Source organism: Entelurus aequoreus, linkage group LG19 (genome assembly GCF_033978785.1).
Source record: "Entelurus aequoreus isolate RoL-2023_Sb linkage group LG19, RoL_Eaeq_v1.1, whole genome shotgun sequence".
Taxonomy (NCBI): Eukaryota; Metazoa; Chordata; class Actinopteri; order Syngnathiformes; family Syngnathidae; genus Entelurus; species Entelurus aequoreus.
This window is the reverse complement of record NC_084749.1, coordinates 33,534,357-33,551,856: the sequence shown is the minus strand read 5'-3', so window position 1 is coordinate 33,551,856 and position 17,500 is coordinate 33,534,357. Positions and strand designations below refer to the sequence as shown.

The window sequence follows — 17,500 nt, the reverse complement described above, 5'->3', positions numbered from 1 at the left end:
CCAATTTCTCCAGAAGAAACAATGTAAATATGAATAATGGGTCCAGCCTCGACAAAAGTCCATATTTTAGCAAAAAAAAATTCTACAGTACTGTATATCAAACAAACATAAAAAGGGGGTGATGGATCGACTTTTTATTTAATAACAACTAGCTGAACTGTCCTCATTTTCACCCGCCTTGCCGACACGCACACACACTGTCACTAGCTCTGTGGTGCACTCATTTTGAAATGACAATACTCCCTAACTTTACCAACCAGGTCGCTACAATGATTAGGAATACTAAATAAAACCCAGTTCATTTTGTCGGCTAATCTTCTTTACATGCAGTGTAAAGAATCAACGCTGTGGATACTTCCTGAATGTTTCAAACAGCCCATTTCTTGTCCATTGCTGTCTTTGGACTCATATTGAGATATCAAACCTTGGAAAATGTTGTAAGATGGCCGAAAACATGTAAAAAGAACACAAAGTAGCAATTAGCACAGAAGTTAACAACAGTACTGCTCTACTGACTGAATAAGCACCGGAGATCGATTAGCCTGCCCACAATGGATGTGCTACCGGGCACAAAATGGTACGCTGCAGGCACACAATGGGTGGATAAAACGTTTGTAAAACAAAGCATATTTTAATTGGTCTGTGGTTCGTAAACCACAAAGTTTGTACAATGAGGGGTTCATAAACCGACGTTACACTGTACATTTTTACTTGAAAAAAAAAATACATGGACAAAAACTGAAAAATATCAATCCTACCCATGGTATCGATACTATCGATACTTTGCTCTATCCACCCACCCCCACTATGTATCAATCTATTTTGTGCTACGATTGCCCACATATTCCATACTGGATGCTTTTTGTATCCAGGTACGCCATCCTGACTGCTGAGACGTGGCCATGCTGGAGGGGTCCAGAGCAGCAGGGGGTGCTTCACCTCCTCCGCTCTGTCAACATGGACAACGACCAATACCAGATGGGCCGCACCAAGATCTTTGTTAAAAACCCAGAATCGGTAATGAGACTTCTTTGTGTGTGTAAGAGCCTGAATGCTCAGCAACGTGTTCTCCTTTAGCTCTTTCTTCTTGAGGAGATGAGGGAAAGGAAGTTTGACACTTTTGCCAGGATCATTCAGAAGTCGTGGAGAAGATACATCGCCAGGAAGAAGTATGAGCAGATGAGAGAAGACGGTGAGTTTGAAGTGTCACATGGTTTTTGAACCTGCCTCCCATTGGTCCACACGGTTCACATGTTGAAATCCATCATTATGTCCATTGTGACATCAACAGCTTCAGACATCCTGTACAACTCCAAAGAACGCAGGAAAAACAGCATCAACAGGAACTTTGTTGGAGACTACCTGGGACTAGAACAAAAACCTGAGCTGAGACAGTTCCTAGCCAAGAGGGAACGTGTTGACTTTGCAGACTCCGTCAACAAGTTTGATCGAAGGTTCAAGGTAAAACCAATCGCACGTTCACACTTGTCATTTTTGGTCCGGTTAAAACGGACCATAATCCGTTTGCTCTGCTGGTACAATTTGTTTGGTCAACTGGAGGACCGGACTGAAGAACGGGGCTGACACCTTTATAAAGTGTGTTAAACCACCTGCCAGTGAACTCTAGTTCTGAGTGGTGTGGGCACCTAATTCCGTACTTTTTTAGGTACCGACCGAAGTCTGTCGGTACAACCGAGTACCTGTTCTTGTAAAATTAAACAGTGGCCATATTTTGATACCTTTGTTGCCCGTGACGTCACGTCCTGTTGCAGACTCGGCACCAGCTAAAGCACTTGGCCTGGAAACAAGTAGTCAGCCAGACTGCCTTTAGGTAATATTGCAATTTTCAGAAAGTAGGCGCTTAAAAGTACAGTAAGGCATTGGTTTTGCCATAGACATGCTAAAGATTAGCATTAGTAATTTTTCGTGGCGATTTTGACACCACCAAATTTGGTAATCAAAACTACAACTAAAATGTATGTTACAATCAAACAGCTGTAGTGTAATAAGTACAATACTTACATGTTTTTAATCTTCTGTCTTTAAACTTCTTGATTCTTCAAGGAACAGAAGGCCGTTTTCAAACACTTTGTAGAAAACACTGAAACATTTAACTTAATGGCAAGGACTACTTCCTAGCTAGGGCAACGCACCATATTCTATACACTATTGCCATCCAATGTCTTGGAATTGCAACTGCATGTAAAGTCTACTATATAATACATGCAGTCCAGTTCTTGCAAATGAGACAGAGAAGTGTAAAGAAACAAGAGACCAGGACCAATAGATACCCTTTTTAACTGCATTGCAGACATCAAGTTATGGATGGCAGTAAATTTCCTGCAGCTCAACCAGGACAAAACAGAGGTTTTAGTTATAGGACCAGAGGGGGAAACGTTTACCAAAATTACAAGATTTGAAACCAACACAGTCTATAAAAAATCTGGGTGTGATTTTTGACTCCCAGCTGACTTTTATCCAACATATTAAAAATATTACAAAAATTGGTTTTACATCTTAAGAACATAGCCAGAGTCCGCCTGTTTCTCTCTCAGGCCAACATGGAGGTGCTAATGCATGCTTGTATTTCTTGTCATTTAGACAATAATGCCCTGCTCTCTGGCCTTCCCAAAAAGAACATCATAAGTCTACAATTATTACAAAACTCAGCTGCACGCGTGCTGACGAGGACCAGAGGGGGGAGCACATTACACAAGTTTTAAAGTCGCTGGATTGGCTCCCCGTCCGCTTCAGGGTCAATTTTAAAGTTCTATTATTAGTTTTTAAGTGTCTTAATGGCCTTGCGCCTTCTTATCTATCTGATCTGCTTTTACCGTATCAACCCTCGCGGATGCTGAGGTCCTCTAGCACTGGCCTTTTAGCTTTACCAAATACCAGAACAAAGACCCACGGTGAGGCAGCGTTGAGCCACTATGAGCCTCAGGACAGCAGAGAGCGTTAAACTTTATTTTCTTAAAAGGCTAAAGACACACCTTTCTAATCAGGCTTTTTATTAATCATCTGTTTTTTATTATTTTATTGTTTTTACTGTTTGTTTGTTTTTATTTTAATCAATATTTCTACTATTATTATCTCAATGTTATGTTTTTATTATCGTATTGATGTAATATATATATTATTTATATTTTATTTTTACATATATTTTCATATGATTTTATTTTATATATATATATATGTATATATACATCTATATATATATATATATATATATATATATATATATATATATATATATATATATATATATATATATATATATATATATATAAATAAATATATATATATATATATATATATATATATATATATATATATATATATATATATATATATATATATATATATATATATATATATATATAAATAAATATTTATTTATGTATTTATTTATTTTTTATTGTGTTGATTTTAGTTATTCTCCAGTGTGGACGCCTCAAAGGCGGCAATTTTCCTCAAATCCTCAGTGCCATGCAATGTGTTATTTTTGCTTTGTCATTGACAATACTGTGTGTTTTATTCTCTTCTTCGATTTTTGTTTTGTTTTGTACGATACTTTGTGTTAGCCATTTGCCTGTGCATGAAAAATGCTATATAAATAAAGTTTGATTTGATTTGATAACAACTGGACAGCAGAGCTTAGTGTTGAATTAAAAATATATGTATATATATATTTTTTTCAACAATTAACATTTATCGTATATGTATGTATGTATATATATATATATATATATATATATATATATATATATATATATATATATATATATATATATATATATATATATATATATATATATATATATACATATATATATATATATATATATATATAGGTGAGGCCGTGCCTCCCCTGCCTCTAGTGACGGCACGCCACTGGTATATATGTATGTATGTGTATATATGTATGTATATGTATGTATGTGTGTATATACACTACCGTTCAAAAGTTTGGGGTCACATTGAAATGTCCTTATTTTTGAAGGAAAAGCACTGTACTTTTCAATGAAGATAACTTTAAACTAGTCTTAACTTTAAAGAAATACACTCTATACATTGCTAATGTGGTAAATGACCATTCCAGCTGCAAATGTCTGGTTTTTGGTGCAATATCTACATAGGTGTATAGAGGCCCATTTTCAGCAACTATCACTCCAGTGTTCTAATGGTACAATGTGTTTGCTCATTGATGATTAGAAAACCCTTGAGCAATCATGTTCACACATCTGAAAACAGTTTAGCTCGTTACAGAAGCTACAAAACTGACCTTCCTTTGAGCAGATTGAGTTTCTGGAGCATCACATTTGTGGGGTCAATTAACACGCGAAGTCCCAGAGAAGGGTCAATTGACATTTTTACCTAGAAAACACACAAGAGGGTCATTTGACCCCTAGTCCCCCCTGTGGACACTCCTTTTGTTATGAAAATGTGGCTGTTAGTGGCACACGGCAGGGGGCCACTTGAGCCTGTGTGGGGGAGGGGACCTTACAGCTCAAGCTTTAGTTCTGAGGTAGGTTGTGTGTGTTTTTGCAAGGATCAACAGAATGAAGGGATCAACACTCTGACATTTATTGTTAAAAAAAATACAAAACAAAACATATTTACAAAGAATGAAAAAGCAACTGTTTTCCCCGTTTTGGTGTGGAGGGTTGTTGCAGAAGCAATTGTTATTTTTGTGTGCCAAAAATAGTTTAAAAAAAAAAATTTACAAAGAAAAAAGCATATTTACAAAGAATGAAAAACCATGTCCATGTAGACGTGACTGACATACATTTGAGCAGTCACTCACAATCCTGGCACTGCCATTGCTCCTTTCGGCATTTCCCACATGTATAATTTTTCTGTCTACCTAGACAAACTGCCCCTAACAGCCTCATTACCATAACAAAATGAGTGATTAGTGTATTCGGGAAAAGCGTCGGGCCAAATGACCCCTCTCTGGGTCTTCTAGGTAGACAGAAAAATGCTGGGACTTCTAGTGTTAAACGCTCAAAATGGCCAGAAAAAGAGAACTTTCATCTGAAACTCGACAGTCTATTCTTGTTCTTAGAAATGAAGGCTATTCCACCAAATTGTTTGGGTGACCCCAAACTTTTGAACGGTAGTGTATATATATATATAGCCTCACAGGATATCAGACATAGTAGACATTTTGAAATAGTTACTGTACGTTTGGACTTCACTCACTCCCCTGTCTTTTTCTCCCATCATTTCTGTTTTTTACAAATTTTTCTCACTTCCTGTTTTCTCACAACCCAGTCCATCAAGAGAGATTTGATCCTGACCCCCAAGGGCATTTATCTGATTGGTCGAGAGAAAGTGAAAAAAGGTCCGGAAAAGGGGCAAATAAAGGAGGTTCTGAAGCGAAAACTGGAGTTTGGGAGCATCGATGGTGTCTCTCTCAGGTATACTGTATGTTGTTATTGTATTTGCTGTGGAATTCTGCCCCTAAAAAGAATGTCTTACCTGCTCAATATTATATGGTTCAATTGGCAATAAGTCAACAATTATAATAAAATGAAGAACAGAAAACTAAATAACCGGTATGTCTCGATCGGATATTGATTCCTGGTTTCGGTCCAATATTAGCGAAAAAACAAGCATCAGATTGTTTCAGCTTGCATCTAAAATCTCCGATACAAGCAGTCCTACAGCGTGTTTATCGTGCAAATGTCCTCCAATAAGCACACAAGGTTGATCTTGTAAACATGGGCTATAAGCTACGCTACACAACAACTAAGCACACATGCTAGACATACGTAATAAGTGTCCTTAATTGAACAATATTGCAGTCTAAACCACAACATTTGTCAACGGTATCATATAATCGTAGTTGCATTCTACTTAGATACAAAGTCTCCAAGGCAGAATATGATAGAAAATATCCAGTAACGGAAGTGTTTGCATCAATGAACTTACTGCGTTATGAGCAGTGATGGGTAAAACGATACTGAAGCTTCGAGGCTTTACGAAACACAAGGAGGGATACTGGATGTTTGTGTCACATTAAGGGGAGAAAAAAACATGTGATCGATACAGCTGCTGTGTCATTTGAAGAAGAGCTTCTTTTGCTCACAAGTGACAGCTAAAACTAAATTAAGTCGGGGGATTGGTGTGACACATTTAACATAGTTTTTTTTTTCATTTCCATCATCAATCTAAATGAAAGTAATAAAAAACATAATAAAATGGAACTTAGAAAACAGAAAATTAGGATTTTGATTATTTGATTACTATTGGGTTCATTGAACATAGTTGCGCACTTCATATTCCTTTCTGCACACTATTCATGAAAAAAAAAAAATTTTTAAATTATATCTAACCTTTCATTTTGTTCGCAGTTCAAATGTAGTGACTATTTTAATCCAGCAGAGGGCGGATGTCCATTGTGAAACACCAACACTGTATCAGTACATTGTCAATACATCCAGTGAGTGTGCCAGACACTCACTGAGGCGTCATGTACCCATCACTAGTCATGAGCATAACTTAATGAATTATTTCGATCTCTAGGCGTCGCTAAATTAAAGGAGCCATATGTAATAATCTGGCCACAAATGGTACTGCAATCACAATCAAAATTCTGTAATCTCTTACCCCTCTCCCTGACTGAGGTTGCCAGACACGCAGCCGAATCCAGCTTGATCGACTGGGCTACTCCAAGGAACTTCAGACTTCCACTTCCTCTTACTTGGGGTTGAGGTGCTTGGGACCATAATAGCTGAATAGACAAGCGTTTTGTCAATAACAAATCTCTAACCAACACATTTTACACAGAAATTTGGCTATTTTCAGGAAGAAGTACGTCATGCCTGCGTACAATATCACAACAAATGGCAATCATATGGTTATTGTCAGTACTATCAGAAAACAAAGACTAAAACGAACTACAACCAACGCTAGCGATGGTTATACTGGTGAAAATAAGTAGAGCATGCTTAGCAGCCTAATGTACGCCCAAAGCTAAAGAGAAGACATTTTACCAAGGTATGTCTATAAGCTACTGTTTCAAATGTTTCAGGTTGCCATATAACTTGGTACATGTAGTCCACAATACGCAAACACGAATGAGAACTTTTTTTATCATGGGATTTGGCTGTGTTCATACGTTACACATCGCCATGACAGCCGTGCTAATGTTGGAACCCATTTCCTCAGCGTATCAGCATATTGAGAACCAAATAGGCACTGACACTACCCATATCCACATAGGTTTTATTTGTCGAAAATATATGTTGCCCTGTCAGTTGAATGACACGTCAACACAGGGGCGCCGAAAAGGGGGGGTAAAGGAGACGGATTCTAGGGGCCCATGATGGAGGGGGGCCCAGAGAGGCCCCAAATGATGATGAAATTATAATACAGGGGGCCCTGTAAAGAATCTTTTCATGGGGCCCAAAATCCCTAGCGGCGCCCCTGCGTCAACATACAGGCTAACAGGCATATATTTCCCCCGTATATGTCGATGTGTCATTGACCGGGCATGCTAAGAATTACATTAGGACCTGAGCACCAGCACACTAAGCATTCGTTGCACGAACATACTAGCTTTGTTAGACAAGATCATAGACTGTATTGGACAATATAGTTTACATACAAAATTTCCATTTACATTTATTACAAGTAATAAGAAAACGTAAATGCCTTACTTACCTATCAAGGGTGGAAATTAGCAAGTTTGGCGTCCGATGAAAAAATCTTCTCTGCCTTCAATCGTCTTCATCTTTCAAATGCATCCCCAATACAAATCCGTTTTGTTCCTGGCTTTGTCATGAATAAGTTTAGAATTGTAACGAGGCCTTTTAGATTTACTAAGGTCTGACATGTTTAGTAACTTTACCAGTGGCAGTAGCTAGACGAAGATGGCCTGGCATAACTGGCAACCTGGATGTGACACACTCACAGACTTTCTAATTGGTCAAACGGTGGAGGGCGGGGCATCGAAATAAAAACAATAACAAGATTCCGGGGCTGTAAATCTAATTTTGAAATGAGCATATCCCGGCTGAACTACTGTTATCAGTTATAGAGGTATCCGAAAATAACATTATTTATTAATGCCTTTTGACATATCAAGACCATTTAATGATGACGTGGCATGAAATGATTACATGTGGCTCCTTTAACAAATGACCACTCCACTTCAACTCAAAGAGCAAGTCCAAACAAAATTATGAAAGTATGTATAATTCATGGCTGATATAATGTCGGATCAATATCGCCATAGTATTGGAAGTGAAAAAGTTGTATCCTGACACCTATTTCTTAAGTTATTTTATTATTAAATTATTTTAAAGTTGAATGTAAACATACTGTGTGAAAAACTGTTTTCAGTACGAGACAGGATGATTTCTTCATCCTGCACGAGGCGCAGTACGACAGTCTGCTGGAGTCCAACTTCAAGACCGAGTTCCTCAGCTTGTTGTCAAAACGCTACGAGGACGCGACCAAGAGGAAACTGGCAATATCCTTCACGGACAGGTAGAGGAAAACATGTTTCATGTTCAGGCCAAATCCTACACGTTCCCTCTTTCTCACCACAAGACTGGAGTTCAGAGTGAAGAAGGAGGGTTGGGGCGGAGGGAGCGCCAGGGTGGTTGTGTTCCAAAATGGAGCGGGGGACCAGGCCGAGCTCAAACCTGCAGGGAAGACCCTCACTATCACAATAGGGAACGGGCTACCAAAGTCTTCCAGTAAGTAAACATAAACAATGACGCAACAACAGTGATGATGTAATGAACAGTCATACATTTAGGAATTGTAACATTTGTTCAGAACCAACCAGGAAGAGCGGTCTGCAGTCCCTCGGCGGAGGACGAAATGAGAGAGCCGACAGAGGTAAATGGACGCCGTGTACCATTACAATGGGAGCATTTTCAAAATCTCTAAATTTGCACATTTCCTGATCATATACAGAACAGGAAGTTGATATGAGGCTGCCGCTACAGAAGTTCTTGTCTGCTTAGTGCCTTGGTGAACTTATAGATTTTGCAGCGTGCGCTACGTCCTAAGTGTACCAGACGAGGCAGGGTCTATTATTTGTTTTCTCATTGAAACAAGTATTTCCTGTTTGCTAGTGCGCGAGCAAGTCGACACACTCAGGGCCATTGGTTGAGGGCGTGGCTATTTCTCTTTGTCAGCAAAGTCTCTAATGTAATGTTTGCAGAAACATGTTTTACACCAAGACTTTCTGCACTGCGTAATGTTATTAATGCACGTGTGACATTATTATTCCTGCTAATAGGACTATGAATACAGACAAATCTTACTGAGAGAAGCTGAAGTTCCCTCATTTGCCACACACAGTCAGCATGAATTGGGGTGGCGTACGTGAGCTAGCAGGTGCTGGTTGCTACCTCTTTTTACATCGAAGATGCCAGTGGTTTTGCTGTAAATAAAACTTTATTTACAAAAAAAAAAATTAAATAACTATATTTGAATGCCCTGTCAGCACGGTGGAAGAGGGGTTAGTGCATCTGCCTCACAATACGAAGGTCCTGAGTAGTCCTGAGTTCAATCCCAGGCTCGGGATCTTTCTGTGTGGAGTTTGCATGTTCTCCCCGTGACTGCGTGGGTTCCCTCCGGGTACTCCGGCTTCCTCCCACCTCCAAAGACATGCACCTGGGGATAGGTTGATTGGCAACACTAAATTGGCCCTAGTGTGTGAATGTGAGTGTGAATGTTGTCTGTCTATCTGTGTTGGCCCTGCGATGAGGTGGCGACTTGTCCAGGGTGTACCCCGCCTTCCGCCATAATGCAGCTGAGATAAGCTCCAGCGACCCCAAAAGAGACAAGCGGTAGAAAATGGATGGATGGATGAATGCCCTGTCGATTGAATGAATGGGACTACCAAGATGGAGGATTATACATATTAGCTCCAAAACGTCTCCAAATTGAACTTTTACACACTTTCATAGGTATAATATGTAGAATACAGTGGAGCCAAATCCAGTACTTTTTTTGGCACGGACCGAATCCCGCCAGTCCTACCAGCACCGTCACGTAAAATCCAATGATGCCATGTTTCAGTACGTCAGCCAGCTTTTCGCACTTCGGCACTTGGCGATCACTCCAGCAGCACTGAGAGCGGATTCAGCCAATCTACCCCTCGGTAATGTTGCAATTTTCAATGCCAACACAGAGATTGACTCAAAAAAATGCTCCGACGTAAGTAAAGTAAGGCTCCAGTTTTCCAAAAATGCTCTAGCTTGATGCTAATATACATTGGCTTTCCTATTGAAAACTACAACTAAGATGCACGTTACAATCAAACAGCTGGTGCGTAATGAGTGCAATACTGACAGTATTAACTAGAGGTGGGAATCTTTGGGCACCTAACGATTCAATTACGATTCAGGAGCTGCGATTCGATTAAAACAATTATTGATGCATCTTTAATTTTACTTTTAGTTTTCCATTTCTTTCCATTTCACTAAATAAGCGTTTATCACTTGCAACTTTAAACAACAGTACATTTGTAACAAGAAACAGTTACATTAATTCTCACATTTATTAAATTAATGGAAATGTGTGCAAAACTGCAACATAAGTGCCCTAAAATGAAGGAGCTGGTCGGATCTCTTGATGAGATGGCTCTCTGCAGTCAACCACATTTTAGGACTGTCTGCATTATTTTATTTAAAATAAATGAATCGATTATCAACATTTAAGTAATCGATTTTATAATCGTCCAAGTCCAAATTGCAATGCGTCTAAAAATCGACTATTTCCCCCACCTTTAGTATTAACACATTGTAGGGCTCAACAGACTGACCAACACACCATGAACCAGGGGTGGCCACACTTTTTCTGCAGGCCAGCTACTTTTCAATTGACCAAGTCGAGGGGATCTACCTCATATATATAATTTATATATATTTATTTACGAAAGAGACATTTTTGTTAACAAGTTAAAGGTGTTTAATGATAATACAAGCATGTTCAACACATATAGATTCCTTTCTTTCATGAAGACAAGAATATAAGTCAGTGTATTCTGATGACTTGCATTGATAGGAATCAGACAGTGGTGCTGATAACGTCCACATTTTCAAATGGAGGAGAAAAAAAGTCCTCCTTTCTGTCCAATACCACATGAAAGTGGTTGGTTTTTGGCATCTTATTTGTCCAGCTCCCATACTCCTTTTTATGCACTTTATAAGAAATACATTGGCGGCAAACTCCGTAGCTTGCTCTCTTGTGAACGCCAGCTTTCTCAGACTCTTATTTTGATAGCGCAGGCAGGATGAAGCAGCGCTTTTATTGTGAAGATGTCAGGTTCAAACACTGATGACATCTATTAAACAGACGAGAAGCAAGGAATCACGCAGAGACAGAGTTAAATTTGGCTCAATTGAGGAGACACGTGTTTTGGGCTATACTCTAGTAGTTACAGATCCAAACTACGTTCTAAAAGTCCAGCCCACGTGCTTCCTCTATTTATTTGGGAGGTCCCTGGTTACATCACTGAAGCTGTCGCTGAGGGAAGGGGGTAATCTTGACAGCTCCAGTTAGACACAATATATGATTATACAAAAATGCAAATGTGCTGACAGTCGTGATATCGACCTGTCTCTGCTCTGTCTGCGTCACGGCGGTGTTCGGCCTTGGCAGTCAGCAGACCGTTCCTGGACACAGACACTGATACGAGACTGGCTTGCAATCTTTTGGATTGCCAGCTTTGCACAGACAAAGAAAAATACAATTCCAGCACAATTGATAATAACTATAGCAACGGCCCTTAAGCATAAGAGTTGTGTGATAATATATACATAATTACTCTAACGGAAGACAGGAACTGTGCAGAGTTTTGACAGCAGGTAAGGCGCAAGAGTCTGTTGACATAAAAAGTGTTTCTTGCCCTCCTTTCAGTAATTTTTTCTTAATACTGATCTGGCAGCAGCCAGCGTCATCTCACAAGATCCTCGGGTGCTGTGAATGTCAATCAAGTGACGAAAGTGACGTCTTAGTGAAAATTGATGATTGCACATTTTTAGGCCTTTTTTTTTATGCCTGGCTGGCGATCGACTGACACACCCTCCGCGATCGACCGGTAGGTCGCGATCGACGTAATGGGCACTCCTGCCATAAACCATACACTACTGCCATCTAGCGTCTTAGACTTGCAACTTAGTGTCATATCGGCAAATGAGATTCAGAAATGTGATAATGAAACGAGAAAAATTGTATATGAGAGCCAACATGGACGAATAGAACAGGCAAGCCATTGTAATGTCTGCTCACGGAAAAACAAAAATCCTAATCTATGATTTGAATCTCCCTCGAATGGCCTTGACGCTGCAACAACAGGAGCAGGCTGTTCTGTAAACATCCCTGAGGACTCTCAAAGATGGACCCTCCTCAACGACACCTGGAAGTCGAACTTTGCTTGCATTGCATGCAGAACGGCCCCAGGCCTATGAACACAACACCACTACACCCACAGACAATGGGCATATACACATACACACACCCCAACCCCACCGAACGCCTTCACCACCACTTGATTCTCCTTCGGGGTGATGGACGGCTGAGTAGCGCTTTATAGCAGCAGGCCGGCCTCCAGGGTCCCAACTCCCCCCCCCTCTGTTGCGAGTTGTTGTGATTATATATAAATAAACATTGATTGACATTGATTGATTACATGTAACTTGTTTATGTGTGCTATGGAAAATTAGTTTTTTTCCCTTGGACTCAGTCTGGACCCCGTCCCGAGGGTATAGCCTTTGACTGATATTTTTTACTCTTCCCCCCTTTCCCGATATCACCTTTTTCCCACCTTTTTTAAGGAGCGCCGTAAAGTGGCTGATCCGTTGGCGGTCCTGTTCTTGTCTCCCTGTAACGTATGTCTGCTCTTAGTGGGACTGTGCCGAAAATGTAATTTCAGTTCTTATATGTCTTGTACATGTTAAAGAATGGACAATAATAAAGCATCCTGAACCCTGAAATAACAACTGGGCAGCAGTTATCATAATCAGCTAATTTATATTTACCAAACACACAAAATTACCAAAAATTGGTACCGTTGAGTACCGGTATCGTTTCCCAGGTACCGGGAATTAGCACCGTATTGGTTCAAATGTCAACCATAATAGCAACGTAGCTAGCTGGGATAAGTTCCAGCTCAATATTGTGGTTCCTTCAAGTACATACAACGAAATGACGTTGCTGTGCCTCGTTAGCGGTGATTAGTCTTACATCTACTCTGTTTTTCCACAGCATACCAGAATGGAGCGAACAAGATGTCCAGAAGACCCAAACAATCCGACATCACATACTCCTCCCCGCACAAACAGAGCCGGCCTCCGCAAGGGGCACTCCCCAAACTGGGCTTTCAGAAAGCAGCCAGAGTCTCAACCCAGAACCACAACAACCAGAGGAACATGGACTTCCTTAATGTTCCGGATGAGGGCATGTCAGGGTGAGAAAAGTAGGATACAGGAAGGGGGAGGGTAATCATCACAGCAGGTCAGCTGATGGATTCGGTACTTTTATAGGCACCGACTAAATTCCATTAGTACTGCCGATTCACGTGACATCAAACGGTGAGATATTTTTCGACGCCTTTGTTGCACAAGACGTAACGTCCAGTTGCAGGCTAAGGCGGAGAAACAAGCAGTCAAGCAGCCTCAGTGACGTGGCCTCAGCCAAACTGCCTCTCTGTAATATTGACAAATTTCCACGCCAACAAAGCAAGTATGCCTGATAAAAAACACTCAAACTTTCAGTAATGCGCTAGCTGGATGCTAACTTACATTGGCTGTGTCATAAACATGCTACTGATTAGCATTAGCGATTTACACGACTATTTCAACAACTCCAAATTTGGTCTGGAAAACTACATAAGATGCACATTACAATCAAACAGCAGGTGTGTACTAAGTATAAGACTTACAGTACAAACACTTGGACAGCACAGTTATCAGCTCACTGTTGAATGTTAAATAAAAAATTAGATTGTATTATTAAACAATTTAACATTTATTAACACATAAATACACAAAAGTACTGACAGTTGGTATTGTTGAGTACCGGCATCGATTCCCAGGTACCAGGAATTGGTACTGTTTTGACTGTACTTAAATGTATAATAGACTGTATTTATATTATTCACATGTGAATAATAGATAGATAGATAGATAGATAGATAGATAGATAGATAGATAGATAGATAGATAGATAGATAGATAGATAGATAGATAGATAGTACTTTATTGATTCCTTCGGGAGAGTTCCCTCAGGAAAATTTAAATTCCAGCAGCAGTGTACAAAATTGTAAAAAGTAAATAATGGGGGTATAAATGGAGACAAAATAGAAAAATATTACAATAGAATAAAAATAAAAAGCAACGATGAGAATAAAAATATAACAGTAAAATAAGAATATAACAAGAGAAACTAGGCAGTAGTGACCATGTTATGAAAAAGTATTTCACTGTTATTGTTATGCTGTATAATAGACTGTATTTATGTTATTCACATGTAAAAATACCTTAATGTTTATTGTCTATTGTGAGCGACCTGTGGTGCTGAATTTCCCCCAGGGATCAATAAAGTATGTTCTATTCTATTCTATTGGTTGAAATCCCTAGTGACAATACATCGATTTACCAAAATATTGTGATATTTAACCTTACAATAAAATGATCGAATTGTTCAAACCCATATTGGGTTTTTTCTCGCCTTAAACTAGTATTTTAGCCTTCGGTACATTGTATTTTGTTGTATAAGAAAATGTATTCTGAATTGAATCGTCACCACAAGAATTGCAATATAATCAAATAGTGAGGAGCCCAAAAATTCCCACCTCTATTAACTGTAAGAACAAAGTCGCTAAGTTGGCAACATGATCACTCCTGTTATGTCTTCTTAATTACCTTGCAGACCAGACGTGTAGTAGTGTGTTAAGAAGCAGAGTAACGACGCCTATGGAGTTGTAACGACAAGCCGTTACAATATTTTATAAGCAAGGGTGAACAATTGGTGCCAAATCTTTTGGTGGCGCTCCAAATGTGTCCTGGTGGGCTGCCACAAATAAATGCATGTATGGGAAGTTCTGTAATTAGACTCAAAGTCAGAAAAATGATTATTAAATATTTAGTCATTTTTGTAATTGTTTACTAATTTGAAGGCAGTGACATTAATTTTTCCCCGCCTTTTATTGTGACAGGAAACAGAGGAAACAGAGTATTGGTCAGCGTCCTCCTCCTGCTCCCAAACCTCAGCCTCGCCCTCAGGGACCCCGCTGCCGGGCGCTGTATCAGTACGTCGGCCAGGACACCGACGAGATCAGCTTCGAGGTCAATGACGTGTTTGACCTGGTCAAAGAAGGTGCGTGGACCCTTACAGCAGTGTTTTTCAACCTTTTTTGAACCAAGGCACATTTTTTGCGTTGAAAAAATCCGGAGGCACACCACCAGCAGAAATCATCACATTTTAGTGGCTTTTTCTCTTTTTTGGGTATTTTCCTTTAGCAGTTTCATATCTTCCTTTGAGCGATATTTCCCGCATCTACATTGTTTTAGCAATCGAGAATATTTCAGTGGTTTTTATCCTTTGTGGGGACATTGTTGATTGTCATGTCAAGTTCGGATGTACATTGTGGACGGCGTCTTTGCTCCACAGTAAGTTTTTGCTGTCGTCCAGCATTCTGTTTTTGTTTACTTTGTAGCCAGTTCAGTCTTAGTTTCGTTCTGCATAGCCTTCCCTAAGCTTCAATGCCTTTTCTTAGGGGCACTCACCTTTTCTTTATTTTTGGTTTAAGCATTAGACACCTTTTTAGCTGCACACTGCCTCCCGCTGTTTCCGACATCTACAAAGCAATTATCTACCGGCTGCCACCTACTGATATGGAAGAGTATTACACGGTTACTCTGCTGAGCTCTAGACAGCACCGACACTCAACAACAACACCTAATTTGCAGACTACAATTACTGGTTTGCAAAAAATATTTTTAACCCAAATAGTTTAAATAAGATAATCTCCCATGGCACACCAGACTGTATCTCACGGCACACTAGTGGTTGAAAAACACTGCCTTACAGTATGTTGGAAGAACATTAGGTGGCACACCATAACATGGTACGTTGTAACCCTTTATGTCTGCAGATCCATCAGGGTGGTGGACTGGCAGGATCAGGGGGAAGGAAGGTCTCTTCCCTGGTAATTACGTGGAAAAGATTTAAGAGGAAAGACGACTGTTGAAAGTGGACACACCTCATGGAGACGCGAGGCATCGCGATTCTGGTCATAGACGGTAAAACGCAGATTTGACCATGTGTCATGTTTCACCCGTGCTGTTGTCTGGCACTGTTCTGTTCAAAAGAACCTAGCAACTAGATCTTTGGCTAATCTCCTCCGACCCATTGACACCTCTTTCAGCCTGCTATGCAATAAAGCTTAAGTTACAGCCCATATAGAGAATAATGAGTCTAATTACTGCATTGCATTCTGGTGTTGCCAGTGTTAACACACGCTAAGTTGTTTGCATTTGTCTTGTATTCTCCCCTCATTGACTGTGGACATTTCACAGAACAAAAATGTACTGTATGTAATTATATTTGCACTGTAACAAACATCTCTCTGGATTCATGCAAGCTGGTTCAAATTTCACACATTTTCTTTTGCCCCATTTTTAATGTATTGTAGATTTTCTGCCAAGTCTTTTTTTTTATGGATGTGTAATTAAAATACACAGTTAATGCGGTCTGTATCGATGTATGTGCTTTTTGCCTTTAAAAATAACTAACCATCATTGCCACAAGAGAGGTGTGTGTGTGTGTGTGGGGGGGGGGATCATGCCGAGGGCACCATTAAAGCTAAAACCGCTACTATCCCAACTTTTTGCAATTCAGCACTCGCATATTCACCAACAGCTGCATTCGGGCGGTAGGCGGGGTACACCCTGGACAAGTCGCCACCTTATCGCAGGGCCAACACAGATAGACAGACAACATTCACACTCACATTCACACACTAGGGCCAATTTAGTGTTGCCAATCAACCTACCCCCAGGTGCATGTCTTTGGAGGTGGGAGGAAGCCGGAGTACCCGGAGGGAACCCACGCAGTCACGGGGAGAACATGCAAACTCCACACAGAAAGATCCCAAGCTCAGGATCGAATCCAGGACCTTCGTATTTATTGTGAGGCACACGCACTAGCTGCCCCAACTTTGCACATTACCTTCTTTTCTCTGCTTTAAATTGTATCCTTTTAAATTGTAATTTGATTACAAAGTGGTTTGATAGCACTATCAAAATGTGTTAAATATTTACAGTCGTCCCTCATGAACGCCCGATTTATATATATATATATATATATATATATATATATATATATATATATATATATATATATATATATATATATATATATATATATATATATATATATATATATATATATATATATATATATATGTGTGTGTATGTATGTATGTATATAAATATATGTATATATATATGTATGTATATAAATATAT

The 17,500-nt window shown here is 39.6% G+C and overlaps 1 protein-coding gene across 2 annotated transcripts in view; it reads left to right on the top strand.

The window, feature by feature from the left end:
- Window positions 1–16,724, top strand: part of myo1f (myosin IF) — a 49,417-nt gene extending 32,693 nt beyond the window's left edge. For both annotated transcript variants that reach the window (XM_062028362.1, XM_062028361.1), the window contains 10 exons: window positions 873–1,017; window positions 1,078–1,192; window positions 1,292–1,461; window positions 5,278–5,423; window positions 8,353–8,499; window positions 8,563–8,711; window positions 8,794–8,856; window positions 13,237–13,438; window positions 15,188–15,348; window positions 16,127–16,724. In XM_062028362.1, the coding sequence (XP_061884346.1) occupies window positions 873–1,017; window positions 1,078–1,192; window positions 1,292–1,461; window positions 5,278–5,423; window positions 8,353–8,499; window positions 8,563–8,711; window positions 8,794–8,856; window positions 13,237–13,438; window positions 15,188–15,348; window positions 16,127–16,203 (1,375 nt within the window). In that variant the 3' untranslated portion in view covers window positions 16,204–16,724. The remainder of the gene's footprint in view (window positions 1–872; window positions 1,018–1,077; window positions 1,193–1,291; window positions 1,462–5,277; window positions 5,424–8,352; window positions 8,500–8,562; window positions 8,712–8,793; window positions 8,857–13,236; window positions 13,439–15,187; window positions 15,349–16,126) is intronic.
- The last annotated feature ends 776 nt before the right edge of the window (window positions 16,725–17,500 follow it).